Source organism: Gamsiella multidivaricata, assembly GCF_025024155.1.
Source record: "Gamsiella multidivaricata strain RSA 2152 chromosome Unknown BC939scaffold_6, whole genome shotgun sequence".
NCBI classification, from domain to species: Eukaryota; Fungi; Mortierellomycota; class Mortierellomycetes; order Mortierellales; family Mortierellaceae; genus Gamsiella; species Gamsiella multidivaricata.
Genome location: NW_026251714.1, coordinates 2,593 through 30,522, shown reverse-complemented (window position 1 = coordinate 30,522; position 27,930 = coordinate 2,593). Strand labels below are relative to the sequence as shown.

At 49.1% G+C, this 27,930-nt stretch overlaps 9 protein-coding genes across 9 annotated transcripts; 3 read left to right on the top strand and 6 right to left on the bottom strand.

Annotated features, from left to right (window-relative positions):
* Positions 1-456: 456 nt before the first annotated feature.
* Positions 457-3,876, bottom strand: BC939DRAFT_438325 (WD40-repeat-containing domain protein). Its single transcript, XM_051553824.1, has 12 exons — positions 3,775-3,876; positions 3,511-3,688; positions 3,254-3,407; positions 3,065-3,168; positions 2,706-2,975; positions 2,426-2,618; positions 2,206-2,326; positions 1,794-2,097; positions 1,661-1,710; positions 1,510-1,572; positions 655-1,411; positions 457-558 (listed from the first exon to the last, which is right to left on the bottom strand). The coding sequence occupies exons 1-12, from the start codon at positions 3,817-3,819 to the stop codon at positions 533-535; spliced, it is 2,265 nt and encodes a 754-aa protein (XP_051416346.1). The 5' UTR covers positions 3,820-3,876; the 3' UTR covers positions 457-532.
* Positions 3,877-4,035: 159 nt separating this feature from the next.
* On the top strand, positions 4,036-7,259 carry BC939DRAFT_489563 (copii coat protein). Its single transcript, XM_051559420.1, has 7 exons — positions 4,036-4,423; positions 4,523-4,817; positions 4,915-5,397; positions 5,495-5,734; positions 5,836-6,113; positions 6,212-6,976; positions 7,078-7,259. The coding sequence occupies exons 1-7, from the start codon at positions 4,218-4,220 to the stop codon at positions 7,100-7,102; spliced, it is 2,292 nt and encodes a 763-aa protein (XP_051416345.1). The 5' UTR covers positions 4,036-4,217; the 3' UTR covers positions 7,103-7,259.
* Positions 7,244-8,707, bottom strand: BC939DRAFT_406505 (CobW/HypB/UreG, nucleotide-binding domain-containing protein). The gene is made up of 4 exons (XM_051552853.1): positions 8,267-8,707; positions 7,775-8,106; positions 7,583-7,665; positions 7,244-7,483 (listed from the first exon to the last, which is right to left on the bottom strand). The coding sequence occupies exons 1-4, from the start codon at positions 8,587-8,589 to the stop codon at positions 7,304-7,306; spliced, it is 918 nt and encodes a 305-aa protein (XP_051416344.1). The 5' UTR covers positions 8,590-8,707; the 3' UTR covers positions 7,244-7,303.
* Positions 8,708-9,793: 1,086 nt separating this feature from the next.
* On the top strand, positions 9,794-13,203 carry BC939DRAFT_499272 (uncharacterized protein; the record flags this gene model as incomplete). The annotated part of the gene is made up of 5 exons (XM_051559924.1): positions 9,794-10,309; positions 10,896-11,441; positions 11,529-12,011; positions 12,102-12,622; positions 12,726-13,203. 5 exons carry the CDS (start codon positions 9,794-9,796, stop codon positions 13,201-13,203), a joined length of 2,544 nt encoding a protein of 847 aa, XP_051416343.1.
* Positions 13,204-14,345: 1,142 nt separating this feature from the next.
* On the bottom strand, positions 14,346-16,121 carry BC939DRAFT_438317 (charged multivesicular body protein 5). The gene is made up of 5 exons (XM_051553823.1): positions 15,793-16,121; positions 15,450-15,554; positions 15,104-15,316; positions 14,747-14,965; positions 14,346-14,580 (listed from the first exon to the last, which is right to left on the bottom strand). Exons 1-5 carry the CDS (start codon positions 15,856-15,858, stop codon positions 14,536-14,538), a joined length of 648 nt encoding a protein of 215 aa, XP_051416342.1. The 5' UTR covers positions 15,859-16,121; the 3' UTR covers positions 14,346-14,535.
* Positions 16,122-16,134: 13 nt separating this feature from the next.
* BC939DRAFT_438316 (autophagocytosis associated protein) lies at positions 16,135-18,312 on the bottom strand. Its single transcript, XM_051553822.1, has 8 exons — positions 18,070-18,312; positions 17,841-17,890; positions 17,653-17,723; positions 17,043-17,380; positions 16,912-16,952; positions 16,718-16,811; positions 16,393-16,595; positions 16,135-16,302 (listed from the first exon to the last, which is right to left on the bottom strand). Exons 1-8 carry the CDS (start codon positions 18,169-18,171, stop codon positions 16,227-16,229), a joined length of 975 nt encoding a protein of 324 aa, XP_051416341.1. The 5' UTR covers positions 18,172-18,312; the 3' UTR covers positions 16,135-16,226.
* Positions 18,313-19,874: 1,562 nt separating this feature from the next.
* BC939DRAFT_438315 (uncharacterized protein) lies at positions 19,875-22,895 on the top strand. The gene is made up of 5 exons (XM_051553821.1): positions 19,875-20,650; positions 20,776-20,846; positions 20,946-20,972; positions 21,072-21,940; positions 22,046-22,895. The coding sequence occupies exons 1-5, from the start codon at positions 20,321-20,323 to the stop codon at positions 22,831-22,833; spliced, it is 2,085 nt and encodes a 694-aa protein (XP_051416340.1). The 5' UTR covers positions 19,875-20,320; the 3' UTR covers positions 22,834-22,895.
* A 103-nt stretch (positions 22,896-22,998) lies between these two features.
* BC939DRAFT_392532 (P-loop containing nucleoside triphosphate hydrolase protein) lies at positions 22,999-24,880 on the bottom strand (the record flags this gene model as incomplete). The annotated part of the gene is made up of 3 exons (XM_051552030.1): positions 22,999-24,309; positions 24,412-24,483; positions 24,587-24,880. The coding sequence occupies 3 exons, from the start codon at positions 24,878-24,880 to the stop codon at positions 22,999-23,001; spliced, it is 1,677 nt and encodes a 558-aa protein (XP_051416339.1).
* Positions 24,881-25,548: 668 nt separating this feature from the next.
* Positions 25,549-27,648, bottom strand: BC939DRAFT_473382 (nucleoporin protein Ndc1-Nup; the record flags this gene model as incomplete). The annotated part of the gene is made up of 6 exons (XM_051558344.1): positions 25,549-25,664; positions 25,767-25,985; positions 26,074-26,737; positions 26,832-27,125; positions 27,223-27,352; positions 27,452-27,648. 6 exons carry the CDS (start codon positions 27,646-27,648, stop codon positions 25,549-25,551), a joined length of 1,620 nt encoding a protein of 539 aa, XP_051416338.1.
* Positions 27,649-27,930: the final 282 nt, after the last annotated feature.

Here is a 27,930-nt window from a genome sequence, read left to right as displayed (position 1 = left end):
CTGGACGCTTTGGAGCTGGGGAGAAGTGTGGTAAATATTGGTGGCGTTTCTGCATCACTCTCCTCCTTCTTGATATCTGATGAGGGGTTCGCCATGAAGGGAGAGGGCGATCGAGTTCGCCCAGGGCTGTTAACAGAGGGTAAATGCGTGGACTCGGGAGTAGTGGTGCCCCCGTCTTTCTGAAAAGGTTCGATCGGCTGCTCACTGTCGCTTTTATTGTCATCGTCGTCGCTAATTCCAAGCGCCTTCGCCAGCTGCTGTTCGATGCTCAAGATTTCCACTCGAAGGGCGTCCTTGCGTTTAGTGGTGTTGAGAAGCGAGTTGCACTCCAGCTGTTGGCGACAGATAGTTAACCTCGCCTTCAAATCCTCGATGTTCGCAATTTCGGGCATTGATGAGTGAAAGAGAATTAAAGAGAATTAAAGAGAATGAAATAACGTGTGGCAACCTCCTGAGTGTTGTATTTTTAACTTTATTATTTTTCTCAACGCCCACAGTAACTTTCAAATTCCACACATCCAGCGTGGTCTCTTCACTGGAGAAGTTTGACAATTTCATCTAGAGAAAAAGAAATTAAAAATCGAGGTCAGCACAAGCTTGAGAGTTCCGTGCGATGCCTCCCAGGTAAAAGCAGGAACCTTATACTGCACTTACTGGCTACTCCTGCTGTGGAGATTCTCTCAGATGTGGGTCTGGATAGCACCGCCGATTGGAGAACGCCTTTCACGCCAAAAATCGCTGCCGATTCCTTGGCACTCTCGTGTGCGAAAATGAGGTTGCCCAGCGCGACCAGGAGACGGTACTGCACTTGCTGCTCCCTCTCCTTCTCAAGGATTTTGGTCAATACCCCAACATACTGAATGGCCAAAGCATCGTCATCATGGCGCTTCAAAAGAATAGTTGAGTAACTCATATAAACGGTTGCCAGCGCGATCTTCAGGTTCTTGTTGGTGCTCTGCCAAACAGCGTCATCCTCCATGAACTCTAATACAGTCGAAATTTCGTTCATGGCCACCTCGCGTCCCAGGTCGGTCTCGCAAAAGTTGACGATAAGGCGTGCGACCAGCATAAGGCTTGTTTCATGAGTGCGCGATGCGGTCAGCAGTGTTTTGAGTAGATCTGGTGTCTCTGCCGGACTCGTGGAATATAGCGTCAACAACCTCAACAAATCTATAGCGGGGAAGCGTGATGCCTCGGGCCAGGTGTTGAAAATCTTTAGCAGCAGCGAAACGTACTGCGGCTGTGCTGTCGGCTGCTTAGGTGGCGCGCCCAAAAATTTGAAGAGTGACTCAAGTTGCTGTAGATCCGCGCTGGAAAGAGCCGCGCTGGAAGAGGCCAGTTCCGTGTTCAGCTGCAGAATCTTCTTGTGAATTGCGGAGAGGTTGGCATCCTTGAAAGGGACATTCGTGAGCTATAGACATGATTTTGAGTCATATTAATCTCTAGTTGGCAGCTTGGACACATCAATGAGGTTCACGCGCTGCTCGCTTGAGCAAAATGAATACACACCTGCGGAATGAGGCGCTTGACGGCTGGCTGAGCCTTTGGAGCGTCATTGCCCCATGGATTATACTAGTGATATGAAAATTCAGCAAACGTAAGCGAATAGTATTCTTCAATGAAGTTCTGTTTAAAAGCATAGCTGGGTAGTGTCACGTACTGATCCAAGTGAGGACGAGACGCTCTGTGCAGGGGTGTAACGCGAACCGCCTATGGAAAGAAAAAGCAGATTAGCATATCTGCAGCTTGCTACACACGACCACGCAAACTTGCAAGCCATATCAGGCGTGTACCTGTCAGAGGGTCTCCAGCAGCTGCAGTCTCCCCTTGGGATACAGCACGCGCATTCTTGGTGATAAAATTCGCGACTTGGTCCAGGTATTCCAGTGGGAGGTCGTGTTTGGTCAAGAACGCCTGTGCAGCTGTGTACGGGTTCTCAGTGACATTAAATGGCAACTTCAAGGCAGGAAGGCCCTCTCCAACGTCGATATCGAAAACATGATCGTATTCCACCCCTCCATAGAGCTGCTTCCTGTTTTGACCGACTGCATCCACGACCTCTCCGATTTTTGACCAAGACTGCTCAGCATTTGACCACTACAGTATTGTCAAAAAAAGGTGTAAGTCATTTTAGCCAATTACGCCAGAGCTGGATACGAAAAGAAAAACGAAAAGAAAAAAAAAATAGCCTTAGCCAAGACTTACCTGGTGGGCCTCAACAGTGTCTCCGACGCGAACCATCTTGACATCCTGATCTTTGCGTCCCGGTTGCTGCAAAGCCTCTGGGCCAGGAAGGTCGTCCTTTTTGATGTCTCCTACTTGGTTTCTGGACGATTAATGAGGGATATTATAAGTAAATATCTATCATTCTCCGTCATTCCTGCCAAAAGGTGAATACGAGATTTAGTAAGCATCAGATACATACGAGGGGATGGAAGCAGCCGCGTTCTCCTCGTCATAAGCCTTCAAGATTTCGGCGCTTGCAACACGCTCCTTGTTCCGGGTGAAGACACGGACGAATCCATCAGATCCACCACTTACGATATCTCCATTGGGTAAGGCAGCAACGCACCAAACAGAGACGCAGGGGTGAATGATGGTCTGCGTACATACACCATCTAGTACATAAAAGATGAAAACTGTCAGAACAAAATCATGACGCGGAGAAAAATGGGACATAGTACGAACACAGAGCAAAGACATACGTTCCCACACGCGGACCGTGCGATCCTCGCCGCTGGAGAAGATCTCGCCGGTAGGAAGGGTTGCTAAAGAGTAGACAAAGGAGGTGTGTCCGTCCAATGCTTGCACGGGGTTGCCATCGTTCGACCACACGATAACAGCACCGTCGTTTCCGCACGAAACAAAGCCAATGCCAGGAAGGAGTGCCAGCGAGCGGACACAGTCTTCGTGACCTGTGATGGTCTTGATCTTCTTTCCGTTCTTCCACATGGCTATCGTTTTGTCTGCCGAGGCTATAAAGAATGTGCGTAGTTTGGGATCAGTCGATTGAATGCAACGACAATCTCTTATCTAGAGCGCCCTCGGGCCCTGACTAATGTACCTGTGACAACGACCTCGTGCTCCAGCTCTATAACTCCCCAAATGGCTTGCGTATGTCCTTGAAGAGTATGCACACATTGCCAGTTTCTCCAGATCTTTGCGGTCCTAGAAGTGAGAATACCAAAAATAGACGTAAATTTCCCAGTATTACACCTTCAGCAGAACACCTGAAGATTTCTGTTGCGCTTACTTGTCCCATGAGCCGGACACAATATGTCCATCGGTATCGGCATATAGGGAACAGACATTGTCGGTGTGACCCACAAGGGTGTAGACAGGTTCACTAGCATTTTCAGGATCCCATACATTGATCAGTTTATCACTTCCACCCGTGATGATCAGTCCTATTGAGAAAGATAAGGAAGCATACGAACACAGGGCATCAGTACAGATTCCAGTGCTGCCATGCAGGAACTTAAAGAGGAAAATGAGTACGTGTTAACGTACCATGAGGGTTGGCTTCCGATGCACCAATAAATGCGACCGAGTTGACATAGTTGGTGTGGCCGAGGAAGACTTTGTCTTCCGAGAATGCGTTGTTGGACTGTCTTCGCCAAGTTCTGACGGACTTGTCGCGAGAAACAGAAACAACCATCGAGTCCGTTGGGGCAATGACAGCTTTGACCTGTCGCAGAGCGAGAGGAGCCACAAGTTAGTTGTCTTTTCACCCTCTTGTCGATAATCAGACGTATGCGAATATCCTTTGCTTACATCGCCCTTGTGTCCAGTCAGAATCGCAGAGAGTTTCCAGGACATCGTGTGTATGTGTATGTGTATGGATTGTGAGAATGAAACCTTGAAGAGAGGTTGTACATGGCGAAAGGCGAACGCGCAAGTTCAAGAAAGGAGCGCTTTGAGAATGCAGTCACTGTAGTATGGGTCTCTGCGCACAAAACGCATGTCGATGTGCCTTGAATAAGACTGAGAGCAGATCTCGAGTAATTTCCATTTACTTGCTTCATACTTCGATCAGCTCCACCAATAAAATCAGCTCGATAACCTGAAGACCGCAAATAAATGTATGATACGTGGCGGACGTGGCTCGTGGCTTCAATCTACTGTCGTTACCATGCTATCCAAACCCCTTCTATTCATCATCATCCCTCTCGCTCTCTCCTTTCCCTCGATTCCATTCAAATCTACCTCATCTCACCATGAATTTCGAGGAAATTGAAGAGCAGGACGGAATTCGCTTCTCCTTCAACGCATGGCCTGCATCGCGATTGGAGGCCACCAGGACAGTGGTCCCTATCGCTGCCCTGTACACACCACTCAAGGAGCGCGAGGACTTGCCACTTATCTACTACGAACCCGTCACCTGCAAGCAGCACACCTGCGGCGCCATTCTTAATCCTTACTGGTGAGCCTTGCCGACGAGTTAGGGTCTGCCATAAGTTTTCCGCCTTATCATCCCTCAGAGTCCTTTAACTAGCCGTGATAATTGATTCTACATCCATAGCCAAATCGATCCTCGCGGAAAGCTCTGGATCTGCCCCTTCTGCTTGCACCGCAACCAATTCCCTCCTCATTACCGTGATATCTCCAACACCAACCTCCCGGCAGAGCTGCTTGCTAAGCACACGACCATCGAATACACGCTTGCCAGGAGTGCTCAGGTCCCACCCATCTTCCTGTATGTTGTTGACACGTGCGTTGATGAGGATGACCTTAAGGCCCTGAAGGACTCTTTGGTTGTGAGCTTGAGCTTGCTCCCTCCTCATGCTCTTGTTGGCCTGATTACCTACGGCACAATGGTACTGTATCGCCAGGTGGAACTTCACGCCTTGATCCTGCAGCTGCCCAGATTAATTGACCACCAATTTTTTATCACTCATCGTGTTGGCGTAATAGACTCAGGTCCACGAGCTGGGATACAGCGAATGTCCAAAGTCATATGTGTTCCGTGGAAACAAGGATTACACCAGCAAGCAAATTCAGGAGATGCTTGGACTCACCGTTCAGACGATGCGTCCTCAGCAGCCAGTCAGACCTGGACAGCCCACGCCCTTTGTCCCCAGCGGTAATTCTCGCTTCCTGCTGCCTATTCAACAGTGCGAGTACACTCTGTCGTCAATCTTGGAGCAACTTCAGCGCGACCCTTGGCCTGTTGCCACTGACAAGCGTCCCCAGCGTTGCACCGGTGTCGCCATGAGTGTTGCCGTCGGTCTGTTAGAGGCTACGTACCAGAATAACGGCGGTCGGTTGATGCTATTTGTCGGTGGTGCTGCAACAGAAGGCCCCGGAATGGTTGTTGGGACGGACCTCAAGGAACCCCTCCGATCCCACCACGACATCGAGAAGGAGAATGCCAAACATTATAAGAAGGCCTCTAAGGTATAGCGCGACGAATCATGGTATATTACGCATTTTGATATGGCAAGGCAAGGTTACTAATGCGCTCTTGATGACTTGCATGCGTACTTGATCTTAGTTCTACGAAGGCCTTGCTAAGCGTGCATCGACCAACGGACATGTCATTGATATTTTCGGAGGATGCCTGGATCAAGTCGGTTTGTTGGAGATGAAATCATTGGTCAACTCAACTGGCGGTTTCATGGTTTTATCCGACTCGTTCTCAACTGCCATCTTCAAGCAGAGTTTCCAGAAGATGTTTGAGAAGGACGCTGAAGGCAACCTCAAGATGGCCTTCAATGCCACGCTGGCTGTTCAGGTAAGGCATATCGAACTGGAATTCGAAATATGCATGTTTCTTATGAATAAATAACAGAACAATTTTACTAACCTCGCTTACCTTTGACCATGACCCCAAAGACCACAAAAGAGCTGAAGATCTGCGGCTTAATCGGTCATGCTGTGTCCTCCAACAAAAAGACGGCGTCTGTGGGCGAGACTGAAATCGGAATCGGCAACACCTCGGCATGGAAGATGTGTGGTGTCACTCCCAAAACAACCAATGGCATCTACTTTGAGGTCGTGAACCAGCAGGGCCAGTCCCTCCAGCCCGGCTCGCGTGGCCTCATCCAGTTCGTGACCCATTACCAGCATTCGAGTGGACACTTTAAGTTGCGCGTAACTACTGTCGCTCGCAGGTACGAACACTTTAATGTTTGCAGTGGAATCCTTGATCAACCATGAAAAATCCTATATGCATTGCTCTAAAACCATCAATTGTTTCCACGTTTAATAGCTGGGCAGAAGGAAACAGCCCTATCATTGGCCAGTCATTTGACCAGGAGACCGCTGCCGTCCTCATGGCCCGCATTGCCGTGTTTAAGGCAGAGATCGACGACGGCCCGGATGTTTTGCGCTGGCTGGATAGGATGCTAATTCGCTTGTGCCAAAAGTTTGCAGACTACCGCAAGGACGAGCCGCAATCATTCCGTCTGTCTGAAAACTTCTCGATCTACCCGCAATTCATGTTCCATCTGCGTCGCTCCCAGTTCTTGCAAGTGTTTAACAACTCTCCTGACGAGACAGCCTATAATCGCCACGTTCTGAACCGCGAGGATGTGAACAACTCTTTGATCATGATCCAGCCCACACTCATGTCTTATGGATTCGAGGGTGAGCCCGAGCCCGTTTTACTGGACAGCGTCTCTGTGAAGCCCGATTCGATCTTGCTCCTGGATACGTTCTTCTACACTCTCATCTTCCATGGTGAGACCATTGCAGCGTGGAGGAAGGCGGGCTACCAGGACCAGGCTGGATACGAAAACTTTAAGGAGCTGCTGGAGGCGCCCGTAGCTAGTGCACAGGAGCTGCTGATGGACCGCTTCCCCATTCCTCGCTATATTGTGTGCGACCAGAATGGATCGCAGGCTCGATTCTTGCTGTCCAAACTGAACCCCTCAACGACTCACGTTTCTGGAGGTCAGTATGGTAATGCTCCTCAGGGACAGGCCATTTTCACAGACGACGTCTCACTCCAGGTCTTTATGGAGTACTTGAAGAAGTACGTATTTCTTTTGCTTTTGTTCACCATGTATGCGTATCATGCATATTGTTCATGGAAAACCTTGCCTAACCCCTTTGATTCATTTTCGCTTTACTTAGGCTGGTGGTCGCTGGTACGTCTTAGAACGGCCACTTATACCACGGAGGGAGGGAGTGAGGAAACCAGAAGTAGCGAAGTCAGGCATGGGCTGATGAATGTTGAAATGTTGAACGTAATACAAATACATGAAGGAGTTGATCTCCCTACACAGAACGACAATAAAGTGTGCGCGTTGCCAAAGTATCATTTCTGCAGCTACAGTTTTATTTAAGGAAACAACCCATCCTACTTGGTACCTTTGCGAGCACCGCTCTCGTTGTAAGCAGTAAGGATGTGCTCGATAATGGCATCCATTCCACCGCCATTCTTGACCTGTGCGAACACGGTGGGTCCGGGTCCTCGCATCTTGGCGGCATCTCTGGCCATCACGTCCAAGTTTGCGCCCACGATCTCTGCCAAATCGGTCTATCGTTCATTAGAAGAACAACATGTAGCAATCAGAATAGCATCTTTAGATTGACAACAGGGAAAAACATGGTATGCAGTTTATACTCTGCTCGTTACCTTGTTGATTACAAGCAGATCCGACTGACTAGTTCCTGGACCTCCCTTTCGTGGGACCTTATCGCCTCCTGCAACGTCGATGACTAATGGGATCAAAGCAATATCGAAATGGGGGTTTGTAAGTTCAGGGCTGTTTACAAAAGCAATTCTCTAGTGAGGTCTAGGACGAACTTTAGCCATCATGAGGCTCACCATAGATAATGTAATCTGCGAGCTCTCGGGAGTAGTTGGCAGCCAGGTTATCTCCACCACTCTCGATCAGCAGCAATTCGGGATTGAACTTTGCCTGAAGCTGCTCCAATGCAGCCAGGTTGGCGGAGATGTCTTCGCGAATCGCAGCGTGGGGACAGCCGCCAGTTTCAATGGCAACAATGCGCTCAGGGTCCTCGAGAGCCTTATTTCTGATCAAAAAATCTGTATCCTCCGTCGTGAAGATATCATTGGTGACGCAGGCCAGGCTATAGTCCTTCGACAGCCGTCTGCACAGCTCCAGCATCAGAGCGGTCTTTCCGGATCCAACAGGCCTAAACGGACAATGAATAGGAAAGGCGTAAGTCTAGTTAGTCTAGTGTGCCACATTTTTATGATCACATGAAACGTGTTTCGGCGCCCCAGTTAACAAGGATAGCCGGGTTGGAGCAATTGCCCGCGTTTCCCTGACCAAATAAAATAAAATCACCGTACCCGCCAATGCCCACAGTGAAGGTGCGCTCCTCCCAATCGCGGTTTTCGTAGGCTGGCAGCATGCGCTCGACGAATTTGCCTGCGGTGTCGATTTGTTCATGACGGTGACCATGTTCGATATCGCTTTGGGTCCATCCTTCAAGTTTGGTGAGATTGTATTTTTGGCTGCTGGTCAGCTTGGGTGCTTCCTGGTGGTGGTCGTGGGAATGAGAACCGGCATGGTCGTGGGAATGAGACGCGCCATCGTGATCGTGATGGTGGTGGTCGTGTCCAGCTCCAGCTCCTGCGCTGGCAGAGCCGTGTTTTTCAAAGCGGCAGGACATTTTGTAGTAAATAGGTGTATTTGTTGTCGAGAGTATCGGCTCTGAGATAGTGTTGAGAGTGAGGGATTCCTTGTACGATGCGCTGTCGACAGGAAGGAGGAGGGAAGAAAGGCAGCACCAGGGGGCGGGAATTGTTCGTGAATAATGCGGGGAGCCCCTATTCAGCTGTTTGCTCTTTACAGAGGTTGTACTACCCCCGAATTTCAGCCCATGTAAAACTTAACGACTAACATGTAACTAGACTACACCATGCCCCATGCCTCCAATAGATTAGTTGTAATATTACTTTCTGGGTTCTTCTTCATGGCGAAAAAACAATATATATATTGGGTTTGGACCTATGGCTGCACGATCCGGACGTGCACTTTATCGTGTTCTCCGGAGGACCCTGTGATTTGGATGTCAGATTCTGGCGCTTGCAGAATCAGAACGGCGGTGTAAATGCAACAGGCGGGCATCTGAGCAATCATTGCCGTATTTGTAATAGTGTATGCATGCATGTTCGGAAATCAAAGCGAGAGCATTCGAAAAGGGCGCATGGCGTACAAGAGTACATACACCACTCCACTCTGTGCATGCGGAGGAGGAAGAAGAAGCAGCAGCAGCAGGGATTTAGCCGGCTGTTGCATAAATGCACAGACGACATCTTTACGCATCATGAAGCCAGGGCGTCGGATGCTCAGCAGCAGCGGCGGCAGTAGCGGTGGGTGGTGGCAATGAACGTTAGGAGGTAGCGCTCCTTCGTGGCCAAAGGTCAGTGGGCTGAATAAAGGGAGAAAGCAGGCAAGGAAGCCGAGGTGGCGTTGCAGACAGCAGGAGATGAATGTGGGTCTCTGCAGTGAGACAGGAGAGTGCAGGAGAGCACTACCTCATTAATTCTTGTTTATGCTGCTGTTGCTGCTGTTGCTGCTGTTGCTGCTGTTGCTGTTGTGTGGTGGGTCTTCATTTCTGTTATTGACCATGTTGTCATTTTTCTTTTTCTCTTTTATCTTTTTCCTTTTTCCTTTTCCCTTTCCTTTTTCTTCTTTCCTTTTCCCTTTCTCTCTCGCTTCTCTCTTCCCTTTCCCCCTTCCCTTCGTCCGCCCCTCTCTTCATACGATATCTTCCTCGCCGCTTTCTCCCAGAGCATCTCCTCTCCTTTTAATTTCCGGAGCGGATATCCCAAGCGTACACGAACCGACAACACACATAACAAGATCCCATCATGAAGCTGGTCCCACGCGAATTGGACAAATTGATCCTCCACCAAGTCGGCTTCTTGGCCCAGAAAAGGCTCGCCCGCGGAATTCGACTCAACCGAACTGAAGCCGTCGCCCTGATCGCCAGCCAGCTTGCAGAGTTCATCCGCGATGGTCGACACTCTGTTGCAGACCTCATGGACCTGGGCAAGCAGTTCCTGGGTCATCGCCAAGTAATGCCGGGCGTCGCGGAGACGTTACGCGAGGTCCAGATCGAGAGCACGTTTCCTGATGGCACAAAGCTGGTGACCGTCAGCGATCCGATCAGTAACGAGAACGGCAACCTTGAACTGGCCCTCTACGGCTCTTTCTTGCCCATCCCAGACGCAGATAGGTTCTTCCCGCCTATTACAAGGGCTGAGGAGGCTGCCTTCAAGCATCCTCCCGGAGCCATTGTTACTGCTCCAGGTACTCTGACACTCAACAAGGGCCGGAAACGAGTGCGACTCGAGATCACCAACACGGGCGATCGTCCCATTCTGGTAAGCGCTATAACTGCCTGTCTCCGTTCATACTCTATCTTTTTGTATCCCGCATCGATCAATGCCATGCCATGCCAGTTCCACCCGCCACCAAAATGAAGCGAAAACCTTGTATGTTTGTGCGTGTCATATGAAGAGAAAACATTGTTCGCTCAGTCCAATCGAGGCCGTGCTTATCTCTTCCTTTAAGCTTTGTTCGTTCTAAACACGAGGGATGGGATAGGGTGTCCTATCATGGCTCACCAAACTATCTGCACAGAAAAGAATAACACCCTATATCTCGCGATATCGTCTCAGCTCTCGTATCAAATTATGAGGTCCTTCACAATCGGTGCCATCTTGCTTCCAGCGACGATGCTAGATCTGGATTTAACGGTTACTGCAGCGTCAGTGGCTTTATTTCCGGACGTAGTAAAAAGAGGGGTTTCATTTCATTTTGCTGGTCTAGATTCTTGTACGCCCTTCGGAAATAGTAGGCAAACGCTGGGCGCATATTTACTTCCCTTGCCATCCATAGACATGGACATTCTTATTGCGTTTATGTCACGCAAATGCACGCTCTGACACCTAATTTGCAAATATGTAGGTTGGCTCCCATTTCCATTTGATCGAGGCCAATAGTGCCCTGCTAATGGATCGCGAACTCGCCTATGGCCGCAGATTCGATATCCCCGCAGGATCAGCTATCCGTTTTGAACCGGGCGAGAAGCACACAGTGATGACCGTCAGTATTGGCGGTAGAATGCGCATCACTGGAGGAAACAACCTTGCTACCGGTGTCGTGGATCCCATGCGAGTTCAAGAGATCGTATCCAATTTGACAGCACGCAACTTTCTGCATATGACGCAGTCGCCAGCGCTGAACGAGAAAGAGATTCCAGAGTACCAGATCCCGAGAGAGGTCTATCAGTCGTTCTATGGACCCACAGTCGGTGATAGAGTGAGGCTCGGCGACACGGATCTTTGGATTGAAATTGAGAAGGACTACACGCATTATGGTGATGAATGCAAGTTCGGCGGAGGAAAAGTTCTTAGAGAGGGCATGGGTCAGGCCAATGGCGTACCCGATGAAGAGGCGTTGGATCTTGTTATTACAAACGCCATCATCCTCGATTACACTGGAATCTACAAGGTAAGACAGCGCTCTAATACTTTTTTTTATTCAATGCGGTTGAGATATTGTATGCTGACAGTTTCGACTATCATCTTCATCGAATAGGCCGATATTGGAGTCAAGAAGGGAATCATTTCCGGGATTGGCAAGGCTGGCAACCCTGACGTGATGGAGGACGTGTCACCGAACATGATCGTTGGTGTATCGACTGAGGTCATGTCTGCTGAACAACTGATCGTCGTTGCCGGAGGCATTGACTCCCACGTGCATTTTATCTCTCCAGAGCTCATCGATGAGGCATTGACATCTGGACTGACAACAATGATCGGCGGCGGTACTGGACCTAACACTGGGTCGAATGCGACAACGTGTACTCCGGCTGCAGAATTTATCAAAATGATGATGCAGGCAACGGATGCGTCACCTATCAACATTGGAATCACCGGTAAAGGTAACACGGCTAATCTTGAAGGCATTCACGACCAGGTCAAGGCTGGCGTCATCGGATTGAAGCTGCATGAGGATTGGGGCACGACCCCAGCCGCGATCGACAACTGCCTGATAGCTTGTGACATGTACGACGTTCAGGTAAAGACATCTGCTTCGCAAGTGATCTCATGAAACACGGATCACCCATGCGTTTGAGCAACCGTTTAATGAACCTTTTGTTCCTGCTAGGCAACCATACATACGGATACGCTGAACGAAGCAGGATTCGTGCAGTCAACCGTTGGGGCTATCAAAGGACGCACCATCCACACCTATCATACAGAAGGAGCTGGTGGTGGACACGCGCCGGATATCATCACTGTTTGTGGCCTGCCCAATGTCCTTCCATCAAGTACGACTCCCACTCTGCCCTTTACCAAGAACACTCTAGACGAGCACATTGACATGTTGATGGTATGCCATCATCTGGATAAGAACCTGCCTGAGGACGTCCATTTCGCAGAGAGTCGTATTCGTGGAGAGACCATCGCAGCAGAGGGATGCTTGCACGACATGGGCGCTATCAGCATGATCAGCAGTGACGCTCAGGCAATGGGCCGTATCGGAGAAGTCGTTTCCCGGACGTGGATGCTTGCCAACCGTATGAAGCAGGTGCGCGGCCACATCCAAGACCCGAATACTGAAGCATATGCCACAGACGCCGACAATTTCCGTGTCAAGCGCTATGTCGCCAAGTACACTATCAATCCGTGAGTGAACAAACTACGCATAGTATATCGATTTCGCGCTCATGCTGAGAACCAGGAATGGTATCCTCATGTCTACAGCTTTCTTTTTTCTCGTAAACGATAGTGCTGTTGCCCATGGAATTTCGCATTTGGTGGGCTCGATTGAGGTTGGCAAGATAGCGGATCTTGTCATGTACAACCCAGACTCATTCGGTGTGAAGCCCTCACACGTTCTCAAGTCCGGTGTGGTGACCTACTCTGCCATGGGCCTGGCCAACGGCAGCATCCCCACAACTCAGCCTATCATCCTCCGTCCGATGTTTGGAGCCATTGGTAGTGCTGCTGCCGCTAACTCGGTTGTGTTCATGTCTCAGGCGGCCGTGGATCTCAACCGAGGACAGGAATACGGCCTTAAAAAGAATGTCGCTGCGATCAAGAACTGCCGTGACATATCGAAAGCCGATATGAAACTGAATGACTATTGTCCGGAAGTCAAGGTCGATCCCGAATCGTTTGAAGTCAGCGTGGAGGATGTTATGATTAGCGACATGGTCAAACCCGCAGAAACTCTACCACTTGCGCAGAGCATGTACATTTTCTGAGCAATGTCTATTAGCCACCACACTCTTGCAGGTGCATGCAAACGATACCTAATAAACCTCTTGTACAGCACGTAATACTTGGAGAACAGCGCACATAGTTTTTTTTTTTGACTTGACTTGACTAGGGCGCTGTCATTTCATTCATCCGACGGAGCACACCAGACGATACACTTTTGCTGCTGCTGTGCGACAGATGAAACGCAGCTATACTTGACGTAAACAACATCTCCACGGCAATTTCTCGTCACGGCCAAGGCTGTTGGCGAGAATGTCTCTCACTAATAGACTCCCCCCCGTTCCGCTTCACATCAAGCCAGTGCAGCGGTTAGGGCAGATACTGCAGACTGCTTAAAGCTTTTTCATGGCTTTTTTCTATCCCTCTTACTATGTTTGAGCCACCTGAAACATCCACTCTCCATACAGCGTCCACTCCCTACCAAACTAGCGCCTACTTTTTCCTCGAGGGCTTAGTCTGCACTCATTCACTCTCCCCTTCCATTCTCCATCATGGCCAACATATCCAGTATATAGGTTCGAGGCACGGGTCCTCACCACCATGCCAGGGTCTGAGGTCGTCACCAAAGCGAACAAAAACTCATGAGGCGTATTTTCCCGGCTTCCCAGTGGAGATGCTTAAAACCGTGGCGACATCATCATAAGAGTTCAACGTCGTAGACCGATACTACAGAAACTACAGAGAAATTCCAAAAACGCTCGTCCCATAACGCAGGAGGTCGAGAACCGGAGGTTGTCGAAATAAGCCCCCCCCCCGGAACGTCTTCCAAATGACGGAGCGCAAGGGCTGAGACTCCTTTCTATGGGGATGGAATGTTCTGCCTATAATTTTTGCATATGATCGCGTTGTCTTTTGTAAAAGACGCGCAGTCGCATGACGCGTTAGGTGGATTAGCTGCGGTCCCCCAAGTCTATAGCTGCATACGCATGCGTATACGTGGCTCGGAGGGGATGCGATGAAAAAAAAAAAAAAAAAAAAAAATCGGCGAATGGATGGATAAGTTTGTGCTGCTTTTGGTCCGTGCTCTCTAGTCATGAAGCGCTGCGCCCTTTTCTTTTCTTTTTCTCTTTTTTCTTTTTTCTTTTTTTTTTCTTTTTTTCTTTTTTTCTTTTTTTTTTAATGCTGACTCCAAACCACCTTGTCCTTCTTCATTTGTAGAAATTGAATGAACCCGTATTGTTTCTGTCCTTTATTACAATGCGCGTTCCTGTGAGTTTTTGCTGCAAAGCTGCTGCTGTTGTTGCTGCTGCAAGATTTTCCCGATGCTCCAGCTCTCCGTGTCCTGTATTCTCTTGAGAGAAATGTAGCTGACGATTCTACGCCTTCAAAGGTCCTTCTGGTAGTCCAAACTCATCCAGACGCTTAAATAAAAAAAATAAAAAAAATAAATAAAAAAAAGTGAAGAAAGGTGAAGCAGAAGATAGAACCATAGAATCGTTAGTATGCAAATCTTCGAAACCCCCCCCCCGATGAGCAATAGTCTGGTCCTTGAATATCATCAAGTTCATCATGATCTTGAACCCTTACCTCAGTTTGTGGCTCTGCTGTTTCTGCAGTTGGAAGGTCAAGCGTTTCGTCCTCGAGGTATGAGGGCTCCTCTTCCTCATATAGTTCATCGCCCAGAGCATCCAATTCAGCTTCAAGCTCATCTTCATCAATGTCATCGGGTACGCCATAGGACCGACCTAATGTCTCCTGAATCTCGTTCGCCTGTTCCATGATATCCTCCATTTCGTCTTGCATTTGCTATAGCCATTGCAAATATTCAAATTAAGAGTTCATTGTCAGAAACATTATTTTTTTTTTGTTATCGAGGTCTCTTGTGACATTAACATCATGATCACTTGAAACGCCATAGTCAAGTCCCGAGCTGTTTGTCGTTACCTCGATTTTGTCAAGGTTGACCTTCTTATATTGCTGCTTCATGGTCTGATTGGCGGTCTTCATGGCATCCACGGTCGTCATGACGTTCTTCAAGTTTTCTGTTGTGAAAGCTGCCTGCTCCATGTTGAAAGATTGCTGCTGAAGCTGCTCCCGTTGTCCCTCATAGAGTTTTCTTTCCTTTAAGATGCGCATCGCCTTTGCTTTTACAGAGTTCTATCGTTGGATTACGGACGAGTGAAGACCAGGATGTGTGAGCGCAACAATATCTTGCGAAGAAAGCAAAAACTCTGAGCATCTCATATCTCATAAAGGCGGAACCATCACGCGGATGAAACCATAGCCTTACCTTGGCTGGTCCATCACGCATCTTTTTCATCTGGTCTTTGTACTTGATAAGTTCCGCATCCAGCTTACGAATCTTGACCTCAACTGCGTCCACGCGCAGATCTGTCTAAAACAGTGTAGGATAAGTTTGCGCATAGAAAAGTGGACGTGTCAGCAGTTCTCTGTGCACTCTTGACTCCTAGCGTTGCTTTCATTAGGAATGACGGGTTCAAAGGAAGGCGACAAAGTGTCCTGTACTGAGGTTCATCACTTTCCTGCCTCCTTCTACTATGATGTCACAGGACCGTGTTGCAAAGCTGGGTCGTGATGTCCTCCATGTCGATTCAACCTGCTCCTGAACTTACAGCAGTGATGGCGTCCGTTAGACTTGCTTTTGGAGCCTTTTTGCCTGAGCCGAAGAGACGATGCATGTTGAATGTTAAGAGTAGTGGTGAGTAAGAAGGTTGATGCGAAGCTAAAAGCGATGACAGCACCAGGCACAGGCTGTCCACTTGCGCTCACACCAAGTGACGGCCCGCCCTTTCAAAAAAGAAAACGTGGTAAAATCTTGGCAGAGCACCAAGAGCGCAGCGTAAACAAAAAATATGGGTCTAACAGCACACATGAGGAGCATAGTAGAGTAGTTCGTTATGTATAGTGTGCTTTATGAATCAAAGAAAGACAGAAAAAAAAAAAAAAAAAAAAAAAGGAGAGATAACAATGGGTAACTGCAAGTCCTAGAGCGAGATGACTATCCCATGGTCCTGGATTGTTGGCCCGGTGTGTCCTGTGCTTGGTCTTAGGCAGAGATGGTGTTATCATAGTCGATAGTTGGCACAACCGAGGACATAAACTTCAAAAAGATAATAAGGTATCTAGAAACAAGCAATTACTCATGTTAGCAAGCAGTATAACCCCTCTCTTTATGTACAAGCAGTAGAAATGTCAAGCTCAACATCACTTACTGATCGACCCTGACTGGTTCCTCCTTGCCCTCGTCGTTTGCAACCTTTTCGATGATCTTCTTCATCACAGCTCCATGTCTGCAGGGGTGGATACTGGCAAGAGACATGTTCAGATGAGGGTGGGTCTCGATTGTAACAGTCTTTTTAGCATAGTCTTGGGAGACATCCTCAAAGATTTGCGAGGACACCAGGGGCCGTCGATGCTAAAATGTGTTCGGAATTAAAAAGAGACACATTAAATCAGTATATGCAACATACTTAGAGACAACATGGCCACATGGTTATGTGATTTTCAGATGGTGAAGAGCGCCCAATGGCACCATACCTCATCGTAGCCAAAGAGCCACATTCTGGGGGTTTGGTAGTACTTGTCGTATGTGATGAATACGTCGTATGTACGAACGCTCAAGATCTTGTCACTGTGTCGAGAGATCATGCAAAAAGCCCTGGTTAGTTCAATGGATTGTATTCAAAAAAGGGCGCTGTATTGAGTTTCAACTGAGGACGCTGCCAGCTTACCCAGGATCAACCTCTGTGGGAACTGTTGGAGCGAGTGTTGCCTATTTGTCATGATTCAGTTCGGTCAATGTTCCATTCGATGCTGTATAGCCACAATCAATGAATAAGAGGTATGCAAGTGATGCACCTACAGGATCTGCCTCCTCCTCCATGTCGTCAAAATCTTCCATGTCGGGAATATCATCCATATCGGGGATCTCTCCGTCGTCGTCATCTTCCTCTGCAGCAGATCGGAGCTGATCCTGCAGTTGCAATCGTTCCATAGCCTTGATGGCAGCCTGAGCCTCGGCTTCAGCCTCAGCGTCCTCGTCCTCGTCCTCATCCATGATGCCTGCGATCTCTTCAATTGGCCCGCCCGATACACGTGAGCTATGGGACATAACCCAGGAATCACCGCCGTCGCTCTCAATCTGGGTCTCTGCGTCCTCGTCTGTGTACTCCATCTGCTTGACCCGGCGCAAGCATGGCACTTTTTAGGCCGAATCCAGTGATAGTATAGAGGAAATATAACGTCGATATTAGTATTCAGTCCTTTCAGCATTACTGGCTGTCAACTACTCGCTCCTCATCCCTTAGGAGGGCTCGCTCCTTTTCAAGTCTCTCCTGTGGGGGAGGGGTCACGGGTCCATTGCGATTTATCACGCTGAGTTCCATGAAAAATGCATGGGTCCCCACTTGTGGTTCGCAGTATGGCACAGCACTTAAGAATAAAAGAGAAGAACGCAGACAGAACCAACATACCGTTGCGAGTAATCAAGAACTGCTTTTCGGCCGGCAAGTAGTCGCGACGCTTGCTGACTTCGCCGCCCTCCCTATGTACACACAAAAGGGAACAAGGGAATCGTTAGGTGCTGTGTGACACGGACGCGGATGCATTGCTCAGGGCCTATAGCTCATCTGTTGCAAAGATGCCATGGCTGCTTGCTTACCAGTTCCATGTGGGGCATTTGTAAACCAAAAAGTCGCCCGCGGCCTCAAACTAGTTTGCAGCAAATAGAGGAAGGCAGCATTTTGCATGAGCAGTGTGTACACTTTTATGTCCCGAGCACGGTGCGTGCGTGTACAGGCGACAATGTCCAACACAACGTTGTGTTCAAGGATGGCATCCTAGTACAGCTGATGGGTTCATTCGTTGCTTTCCCACTGCAAGAGACTTGCCTCCTCGGGGGTGATGCATCCTGTCTCTTTGAACTTTGAGTTTTTGAGGACAGGGCTCAGGTACTCGCGAATGCCGAAAAAGATGTTTTGGACGGAGTTCATCGGTCGTAGTGGAGGGGACAATGCAAAGGAAGTGTAGGAAAGTACTGGGCAATGTTGATGCTGAGTTGCTGTTGCCAAGTGGTATGTGCAGATATGCGTGTGTATGTAAGGAATGTGAACAGGGAAGAAAAGAGAAATGAGTGGTGGAGCTGTGTCAACCGCAGAAAAAGGAGTGGCGTTTTCCTTTTCTTTTCCGCACACATGCCATTGCCATTGTGAATATTTGATAACCCAAAATATCAATGGTCTCCGACCCCTTTGGGCAGTCTTTAGACTCAACGAAGGTCAACCTGAGTGGAAATGGTAGCGATTCAACATTAAACTGCACTCTCCTGGCTTTTTTCTTCGGTCTGTAACCGTTAGTGGACTTGAATCGCTTAAGCAGCTAGTCTCTCTGCTGATGAAAAGAGTATCGAGCAGCGGCGCGTACGAAGCAACATGTCTTCTAGCATTTGTTACATGGCATGCAGACGCATTTGTGCCTATTACCAGTTAGAGACAGGACGTCGCTGCTGCACGACAACCAGCTCTGATGACCATAAAGCTTGGTGAAGGTAGTGGCACTGAGGCTGCTTCACAGCGACGCAACCATCAGTCCCACTCAAGAAGGCCCGATTGATTTCTATACATTGTCTTCTATATCTTCTTGTTTTGGCAACTTCTTTGTTGTCAGGGATGGGGGGTTAAGGAAGGAAGGAAGGAAGGAGGCGTCCTGGCTTTACCAAGGGAACAAGGGAATGCCACGCCTTACTACGGTCTAGTAGCGCATCCAGGGCATTAGTCTGATAGCGTGTTGTTGTGCGCTGAAAGTCCTGATCAATATCTGAATAACTAGGCTGGCGCTTTTGCCTGCGTTCAAGTTGACGGTACGCTGTGGATGATCCCCCGCCTAGGACCCTTGTTTTTTGCTGACACCATTCTAACAAAATGCAGCGAATATGAATATCTCTTTGAGGACACATTGCATACTCAACTTATTTTGATGTACGCATACCTTCTATCGGTAGGGTGCGCCCTCTTCTTCTGTTCGCGTGCAGAGGAGATCGGATTCTCGGTAAGGCCCACGGCAGCGCGGCTCTCTCAAGGTTCTCGGACTACGGCAGAGGATGCTTCTTGGGCTGTGCTAGTGAGCGCTTCTTGGTAACTCTCGATAGGAGCGCCAGTCGCTTCTTGTGTCATCCTTGGCGCGTTTTCGTTGGCAGTAGAAGTGGCAGTGACGGATACTTTGATGAATAAAAAAAAAGAATACTATGTTCGACGTGTCTCTATGTTGGAGGGGCAGAGAATATAATAATGCGGTACACACAGCTCTCCCGTATGTGATGAAGGTGAGAGTGCTTTTTGAAAGGATAGTGGACAAAGTAGAGCACTTGAAAGTAAGAAAAAAAAGGGGAGGCTCTTCGTATGTTCGCTGTAGCGGCTGGATGTGGACATTGCCATTCTTACAAGCTATGATGCACATTCCATTATAGATCCACCGCTTTTTCACACAAAGATAATCAATGGTCGGCGGTAAAGAGTCGTGTCGCACCCGCCATGTGGTTTTCACCATATGACGCGTAAATAAACAGTGAATCAGCATTAGCACTATCAGCACAGCGACGTTCCCTGTCCGCTTTTTTTTTGCGAGTTCACGTCGCGTCGCGTCGCGTAGGCTGTAGTCTTCCCGATTTGGACATCTCTAATGATCTACCATATCCTTCGTACGGATGTTTATTGCATCTTACACTCGCTGTGCGGTTGCTGCGATCGAAGTTTCCTCAGTGGTTGTAAGCTGCGATGACCCAATTGAAATTATTGACATCCTCCGGATTGCCTCCACCACTCAGATCCCCGACCGGGCAGGCGGAAGCAGATTTCCCCATTGGCCCGTGATCGATCGTGCGGGGAAGAGGATCGGTCCTCTCAGTCTCTCCACACGTTCCTGGAAGTGTGAGCTCGTTCCTGCGAAGTGCGAACTCGTTCGAGTGGACACAGACATATCACATATCACATATCCCATCCGGCACCTTGTCCTCCCCTCTTTCTTTCCTCTCCACCCCATTGCCTCTCCTCATCGCCTCTCCACATCACCTCTCCCCATCCGAATCTTCCATTCATCCCCTCCTTCATCCCTTCATCCAAACTCACAAACTAGGTTCAACTCGTCATGCCTCCTTTCGTCCCTCCCCTGGCCGACCCCTCAAAGGTCAACCCGAGCCTGAGCGCCGAGCGTGCCTTGGTCTCCTTCAACGTCGAGACCCTGACCCAGTTCCTGCACGGTGCCAACCTCGACAAACAGCGTCACATCCGTGCGCAAATTGAGCAGGACCCCGTCTTCTCCAATGCCGACAAACCCTTCCTGAGCCGCGAGCGCCTCTACGTGCGCTCACTCGAAAAGGCTGCCAAGCTGGTCGAGATGCGAAAGAAGAACAAGTGGTCTGAAGAAGATATGTTGATCGCCATGATGATGGTCGGCGACTCAACTCCTCAGTTCCTGGTAAGTCTAATCCTGTCCAGCCGCTATCTGAATCTGATCGTACGATCTCTTGTGTGCACCACCATTGTTGCTGACAAGGCATGTTCCCTCTCTTCATGATCATGTATCTCAATATATATATGCAGCATGAAGCCCTGTTTATCCCCACGCTCAGAACACAGCTTACGGATGAACAGCAAAAGGTCTGGCTCCCAAGGTACAAATCTTTCCAGTGTCCCAGTGGAATCCAATGCCCCACTAAAGTGGTTTGCCGACACAACTAACCCAATCCGTCGTCTCCATACATGCATCACAGAGCTGAGAACTATGAGATCTTTGGATGGTATGTCTACGAATACAACACATGGCAGGATATGGTCTTGTTACTCTTTGAATCAAATTGTATTGACAAATACCTCATCCCTCTTCATTGGTCGGATAGCTATGCCCAGACGGAGTTGGCCCACGGAAGCAACTTGAGAAAGCTGGAGACCACGGCCACGTTCATTCCTGAGACTGACGAGTTCGAGATCGATACCCCCACCATCAACTCGATGAAGTGGTGGCCTGGTGCTCTGGCCCAGACAAGCACGCACTGCGCCATCTACGCGCGTCTGATTCTTCACGGAAAGGACTATGGTGTCCATCCATTCTTGCTCCAGATCCGTGCTCCCGGTACCCATGATTCTATGCCCGGTATCGAACTGGGTAACCTCGGTAGCAAGATTGGATTCAACACGATCGACAACGGCTTCATGAGGGTCCACAAGGTCCGTATCCCTAGGGACCAGATGATGATGCGAAACTCCAGGGTCACTCGGGAGGGCAAGTACGAACCCGCCAAGAACGCCAAGATGAACTATTCGACCATGGTGGCGATTCGTGCCAATATTGTTAGGAATGCTGGATTTGCGCTGGGTCAGACCTTGACGATCGCTATCCGCTACTCGATGGTCCGACTCCAGGGCGGTGATCGACTCCCATCACAGCAGGGACAGGAGGTCAAGGTTATTGATCATGGAATGCAGCGCTTCCGTTTGACAACCTCATTGGCCCTTAGCTACGCTATGTTGATGACCGGTCGTGTCATGACAGAGCTTCACCGTCGCAACTTGAAGAATGTGATCCAGGGCGAGGTCGGTCTTATGGCTGAGGTGCATGCGACCTCCTCAGGATTGAAGGCCCTGACTTCCGATTTGGCCACAGCTCAGATGGAGGACACTAGACGTGCCTGCGGAGGACATGGCTTTGCATGGTGCGGCGGTATCGTCGACATCTTGACAACAACACTTCAGGATGTCACTGTGGAAGGTAAAGCGCACGCGTACGATGACAATCCAATGACATGCTATGGCACTAACCATTTTATTTGTCTTATTAACTGACATATGAATCGCTCTGTATTTATGCATGTAGGTGAGAACACCATTCTTCACCTCCAGACATCTCGCTGGTTACTCAAAACTGTCCTCCAAACTCTTAAGACCAAGGACTTATCTGCTGTCCCTGCTGGATTAAGGAACGCTCTTCAAGGCGGCGAACGTGTCCTCGACCAGGAGTCCTCGACAATCGCGCCAGGAAAGCCCGTTACTGGTGATGCCTTAATTACCGCCTTCTGGCACCGTGAGGCGCGTGTTCTTCAGGAGGTCGTCGCGCGTATCCTCAAGGATGGTGGCGGAGAGGAGGCGATGGCAAAGTCCCAGGTCCGCATGGTCGAGCTGTCCAGGACGCACGGCGAAGGCATGTTGGTCCGCAACTTTTACGAGGCCATCCAAAAGGGGGAGCAGGCCATTCGTGAGCAGGGCGGTGATTCCAGCAAGGGTTACCTTCCTGTCCTGAAGATGCTTTGCGAACTTCACGGTATCCATCGTCTTTTGGAGCAGGCAGGCGATTTTGTCGAGGACGGATATGTCTCGAGAGAGCAGCTCGTTTGGTGCAGAGAGCGTCGTGCTCAGTTGATCGACTTGTTGAGATATGAGCTGATTGGATTGGTCGATGCATTCGATATCTCGGACAACCAGCTCAACTCGGCCATCGGTCGGTATGACGGACGCGTGTACGAGTCCTTGTACGAATGGGCAAAGTATGGAATGACCATCGCGGAGAAGGGCAAGAACGGAGGTGTCTTGGGATTTGATGAGGTCATGAAGGACGTCCTTGCCGAAGGCCGCCGCCTCAATGGCGTTGCCGCTCCCAAGCTGTGAGGAAATGAGTGTATTTATCGTGTAATAAAAATCCGAAAGAGTTAAATTCCTTTTTAACAAAAGACAATCAATACTATATGTATCTGTTGACAAAAGACAACGGTATATATGTTAACGAGATGCAATACGGATGTGTCTTTATTATTAACGGTCTTGTAATATGGATTAAGGGAGCATAGTTTCGGGTAGCGAAGCAGGCAAAATACTTTCGCCTCCGCTTTCGACTGCGCGGACCAAATGCAGTGCCACTGCAAATTCGTCCTCGCTCAGATAGCCATCGCACGTCCAATCCGCTAGTGTCCAGATCTTGGCCAACGCCTCCACAGATAAACCTGTGCCCATCAAATACGGTTTGGCTGTCGAGCCGTTGATCTTGCCCTCGATCGGGTTCAGGGACTGGAAGACGGGACAAGCACTCGCCTTATCAACTGAGGAGAAATGCCAGTAGCCGGGAGGGATGTCACTGTTGGCGTTGGTATTAAGCCCATTAAAGGGCTCTTGTGGGCCCAGGAATGGGTTCTTCTGCGACAGCTCCAACACTGGGTTCACCTGATGCGGGAACCGTGACATGATCTTTGGCAGATCAACCGAAAGAGCTTCCTCGGCCACAGTGAGTATCGGTGAACTTATCTTGGCAAAGTTCTCAAACTTGTAGGCCTCGAGACACTGTCGGAATGCTGCGACGTTGGGAAAATCGCCAACTGGAACGCTATAGATCTGTTGGACCTTCAAGAACTCGCCCTGCAGACCATTGATGAGCTCACGTTGACGCGACTTCTTGCCAAAGACCGCCGGCATCTCCTTACGAAGGTGTCCAATAATATAGGCATGGACTCTTGCCAGTCTTGCACGCTTCACTATTTCATTAACCTTTCGTACAGCGGCGTTCCGTGGCAGCTCTCTGAGGTCCTTGAGCAGATCCGCTTGTTCCTTCTCCAAAAGCGCTCGGCAGTCCTCGAACACGTTGGGAGGTTTAATCAACCAAAACGATCCCAGATACACCCTCATGACTTCGGGCGTCTGGATCACCTTGCCCAGGGACCACATTAGTGCGCCGTAGACCCTCATCAACTGCTGTTGATCTACCATGTCGCTCTTGTTGAGGATGACACGGACTTTCTCCTCCTGTCCTTTAAGCGCAAAGATCGAGCTCTTAAACTCGTCCGAAATATCCAGCTTGTGGGAGTCAAAGAATAGGAGGATCAGATCCGACCGTTGTGCAAACCACTCGATCGTCTTTGTGAAATCGTAGCCACGCTCGACTCTCTGCTTGTCACCGGCCAAAATACCGGGAGTGTCGATCAGGGTCATGTTCTCGAGCAAGGTGTTGGGGCACTGTGAGACCTGAAAGCGGGTCAGGAATGCTTGTCCAAATCGGTCGAGTCCTCGGAAAGGTAGGTCTGCGGACACTGCTGCCGCATTTCCCGGGATCACTCGAGGTTCTGACCCATTCATCACCGCCACGAATCGATCAGTCTAGTTGTGGGTGTCAAGAGGAAGATGGCGAGTGAGAAATCGGACCAAGCAATACGATGGAGACTTTCGAGTAACAGTCCGTAAGTTGTAGCTATCTCTTACCGTTGGCTCCACTCCAATATGAGATCCAGGATAGTCGGACTCAATCAGATGTTTGATAAACGTTGTCTTGCCCTAAAATGATATACAAGGAGACAAGCCGTTAGAATCCTTGTGTCCTTGGTCACACACAGCTTCGCTGTGAGGTATATTGTCACTGTTCTGCGACACAACTTACTGTGCTGTATTGCCCCAGCAAGAGTACCATGGGCTTCGCCAGAATATCGCTGTCCGTCAATGGTGCAGAATGAAAGCCCTCAAAGTTGTAGGTCGTCTCCAATGGTCGAATTTTGCGCTTGTAGATCTGTGTCAGATCCCTATAGACCTCTCTATAATCATCCTTGATTGTCGCAAAGTTTCGACTGATGCCAATAGAGGATTTGTTACTGGTGACACTGCGATGAATGGTCGATGGCTGCCTTGAGGGCAGAGGAGGCCCCGCACTGGAGGAGGTCGATGCCCTGTTCAACATGGGCGAGCCAGCACTGTATCCTGCAGAGGAGGGTCGTGAGGAATGTCTCCTTAGGTCGTCCTGGTAATTGTCATGGGAGGACTCGTTGTCGTGGTCCGCCCTGGGGTATCCACTGGTGTAGGATCCTGAGCTCTTTTTCTTTTCGTCTGGGTATCCCATGGTTGTATTACAGATGGAGTCGAGAGATGAAATCGGTTCCTCACAAGAAGAAGGAGACGCAAAGGAGGAGGAGAGTAAAAAAAGAACGAAATGAAATGAAAGAGGGGAGAATGGGACACAAAGGAGTCTTCTTTTTGTGGGGGTAACGGTCTTCTTGTGAAACGTCAATCCCTGAAATGCCCAAAATCCTGTTCCTGAAGCGGTTCCTTGACGGGATGAGACGAGAAGTGTGCTGGCGAGGGCGATGTGGCGATGTAGAGTCGAACAGTAGATGTGGAAAGAAGGAAGAAAAGAGAGGAAGAAAAATAGAGAGCAAAGTCGAGAGCAAACAAATCTGTCGATGCCAAGAAAAGAAGAGGGATCGCATCTCCGAAGGATAATGATGAGAGCCTACATTCATGGACCCACATGAACTCTATTTTATTCTACCAGCATAGTCCACAGGCCACAGCCTACAGCCTTTATTTGTTGTCTAGTAAAATGGTTTATTAAAGGCGCTCTCTAGCACGCTAGTCATCAAACTCGATAAAGTGCTTCAAGCGGTCTGCATATGCTGCCGCCAGTACGAATTCGCCCAGATGCTCCCTGAATGTGATCACGATCTGGTAAATCGATACCTTGAGGGCTGGATAGAACATAGCAAAATCAATTAAGAAATATCAATTGTCAGTTCCTACGCTGGCTAATACTCCATAAAAATGGCTTGACAATGGCATGTCAGACATACCTTGGACTAAAGCAATAGAACGGCTGTTGACCACTTTCTGAGCATCCACATGTGCAGAATAAGGACCAGACACGAACTTCTCCAATCTTCCTTCTGTCACCAGAAAGAACTCCAGCGACATCAGCAGTCCAAGCATCGTCTCCAGAACCTTGGGAATATCCTTCTGCACGACCCCGCAACGATCCTCGCTGTAAGAAGCTACCACTAACCGAGCCAGGCCTAAGCAAAGAAATTCAGCATGTTAACCTCCGTGCGTAAGATCGGTTATCACGGCTGCTGTATACGGCAGACATCAAAAGTCGCTTACTCTGGAATGACCAAACTGTCAGCTGAAAGTCCTCGGTCGCGTAAAAGAGTGCTGGGTTGGGAATACTGCTGAGCTGTTTTTGCAATTCTGGATATTTGAACACCTGATCCTGGAGGCTCTTGCTTATCCAGCGGAAAGCCACAAGCTCGACTCTATCCCTGGATCCTCCCAAGTTCGGCCTCTTGCTCGAATTTGCGTCTGCCAGCGACTTGTCAGCCTCAATTCTCGAGTGAGCCAGGATTTCCTCCGTGCTTGGCCCCTTGAAACTGTCAAAGAAATGATCGTGCTTGCTAGGTCGGAAAATGTTCGTTTCGAAAGCGCCGCCTTTATCCGCTGGGAGACGTCGTCGAACTGATGTGTTAAGTGTCTGCGGCACCGCAGCAGCAGCAGGAGGTGCATTGGAAGACGATTTGTCGATCCGGTTGGTAGCCTTAGCCAAGAGGTCCATGCAATGTGACGATATCTGTTTCCATCCGGATGGCACCATTGCTGCCTCAGCAAAGATCTCTGATCGTCGTGCGGGGTCATTTCCAGCCATATGATTCAACTCTTGGTACGCATGGTAAGTCAGGAGTGATTCTGGTGTTGTGCTGGACCCGTCCACTTTCAAGCCAGTAACGATGCAGGCAGTTGGATCCACAGATGTTGACGTGATATTCATTTTCTATTAGGCGCAATGAGGAGAAGCGACAGTATATTAGTATTAGCGTCAAGTAGCCTCGCCTGCATTTGATGCATGCGCTCCAAAATGCGAATACCTTGGCCAAGAATTGGTCGCACAGGATGTGGATAGATTCCATGAAAACGGCAATTGAAAACGAGGTGAAATATAGCCGCGTGGCTAGCCCAATACTGTACCAGCGGGGCCCGTACTGAGGAGCGTGATAGAGAATATCTTCCGCCACAAGCCGCATAGCACTGTTCACCAGAAATCGACTCAGAAAAATGTTGTAGCCGAACCAGAATGCGCTTGTGAGCTTGAAGGCGAACCTTGCTGACTTTTTGACAGCGCCCTTCCAGTAGTGGCTGAAAATGTATTCCACAGTGCTCAACTGCAGTATAAAAAAATTAGTTGGACAATGTGTTAGCTGTCTCTGTAGTCCAGTCAACTTTACAATGATATCTGTTGTCTACCATGACCAAACATACTTGGACTTCTGTGAATGACAGCCAATCCTTCTGATATAGCAGATGGTTGATTCCGTAGGCGAGTCCAAGGACAATGGAAAAAGACCGGGTCAAGATGTATCGCTCGTTGACCTGTGTGATGCCCTTTTCGCTATTTTCCAGGGTTTCACAAGATAGCGTTGATAGAGAGTTAATCGCTAGGTCACCATGGGTCTTCCAATCTGTATCAAAAGTTGGGTGTAATCCTCACCTGATGTGTACAACGATCTCGCTGTAGTTCTTTAACGCGATGTTGGCGGGAATCAGGATCAAGGCGTGGAGACTGCTTGCCATGATCACATAAAAGCTGAGAAGCGCCCACGACAGTGGATCTGAAAATATTGACAGGATGTCGTGAAAGTATGTGGGCGACATTCTAGGGTTGACTGTATGGCGGACAACGATCATGATAGTCAGTTTATGTTGCTCCAGTCAGCAGCGTGTTGCTATTCCAAGCATGAGTACAGCGTGCCCACTTGCCTTGTACGCGTGCGTTCCTTACGCCCACAAGGATGGATCCAAAGACAAAGTAAGCGCTAGTCAATGCGAAGGTATACAATGAGAACAAGCCTCTGTACAAGCCTATACACAGAGGGGAATGGATTAGTAAAGCAGATCCATGTTGCCGCGTTCCTGAATATCGTTGATCTGTAACAGGATAGGGCGCGGCTCTTACCAAAAACTCCAAGC

Bases quoted from the DNA above. Each gene is read 5' to 3' on its own strand.
- BC939DRAFT_406505 (XM_051552853.1), bottom strand. From the start codon at position 8,589: ATGTCCTGCCGCTTTGAAAAACACGGCTCTGCCAGCGCAGGAGCTGGA. The intron at 8,107-8,266 runs GTACGGTGATTT...TTGTCCGTTTAG, and splicing joins TTCACTGTGGGCATTGGCGG to GCCTGTTGGATCCGGAAAGA. The intron at 7,484-7,582 runs GTAACGAGCAGA...AATGAACGATAG, and splicing joins ATCTGCTTGTAATCAACAAG to ACCGATTTGGCAGAGATCGT.
- BC939DRAFT_438316 (XM_051553822.1), bottom strand. From the start codon at position 18,171: ATGAACTCCGTCCAAAACATCTTTTTCGGCATTCGCGAGTACCTGAGC. The intron at 17,724-17,840 runs GTAAGCAAGCAG...GTGTGTACATAG, and splicing joins AAATGCCCCACATGGAACTG to GGAGGGCGGCGAAGTCAGCA. The intron at 16,596-16,717 runs GTATGGTGCCAT...AACACATTTTAG, and splicing joins GGCTCTTTGGCTACGATGAG to CATCGACGGCCCCTGGTGTC.
- BC939DRAFT_438325 (XM_051553824.1), bottom strand. From the start codon at position 3,819: ATGTCCTGGAAACTCTCTGCGATTCTGACTGGACACAAGGGCGAT. The intron at 1,711-1,793 runs GTACACGCCTGA...TTCTTTCCATAG, and splicing joins TGCTGGAGACCCTCTGACAG to GCGGTTCGCGTTACACCCCT. The intron at 1,412-1,509 runs GTGTGTATTCAT...TCATGTCTATAG, and splicing joins TCAAGCGCCTCATTCCGCAG to CTCACGAATGTCCCTTTCAA.
- BC939DRAFT_438317 (XM_051553823.1), bottom strand. From the start codon at position 15,858: ATGCATCGTCTCTTCGGCTCAGGCAAAAAGGCTCCAAAAGCAAGTCTA. The intron at 15,555-15,792 runs GTAAGTTCAGGA...ACACTGTTTTAG, and splicing joins TAACGGACGCCATCACTGCT to ACAGATCTGCGCGTGGACGC. The intron at 15,317-15,449 runs GTAAGGCTATGG...ATCCAACGATAG, and splicing joins TGCGTGATGGACCAGCCAAG to AACTCTGTAAAAGCAAAGGC.
- BC939DRAFT_438315 (XM_051553821.1), top strand. From the start codon at position 20,321: ATGCCTCCTTTCGTCCCTCCCCTGGCCGACCCCTCAAAGGTCAACCCG. The intron at 20,973-21,071 runs GTATGTCTACGA...TTGGTCGGATAG, and splicing joins AACTATGAGATCTTTGGATG to CTATGCCCAGACGGAGTTGG. The intron at 21,941-22,045 runs GTAAAGCGCACG...TTATGCATGTAG, and splicing joins TCAGGATGTCACTGTGGAAG to GTGAGAACACCATTCTTCAC.
- BC939DRAFT_489563 (XM_051559420.1), top strand. From the start codon at position 4,218: ATGAATTTCGAGGAAATTGAAGAGCAGGACGGAATTCGCTTCTCCTTC. The intron at 4,424-4,522 runs GTGAGCCTTGCC...CTACATCCATAG, and splicing joins GCCATTCTTAATCCTTACTG to CCAAATCGATCCTCGCGGAA. The intron at 5,398-5,494 runs GTATAGCGCGAC...ACTTGATCTTAG, and splicing joins ATTATAAGAAGGCCTCTAAG to TTCTACGAAGGCCTTGCTAA.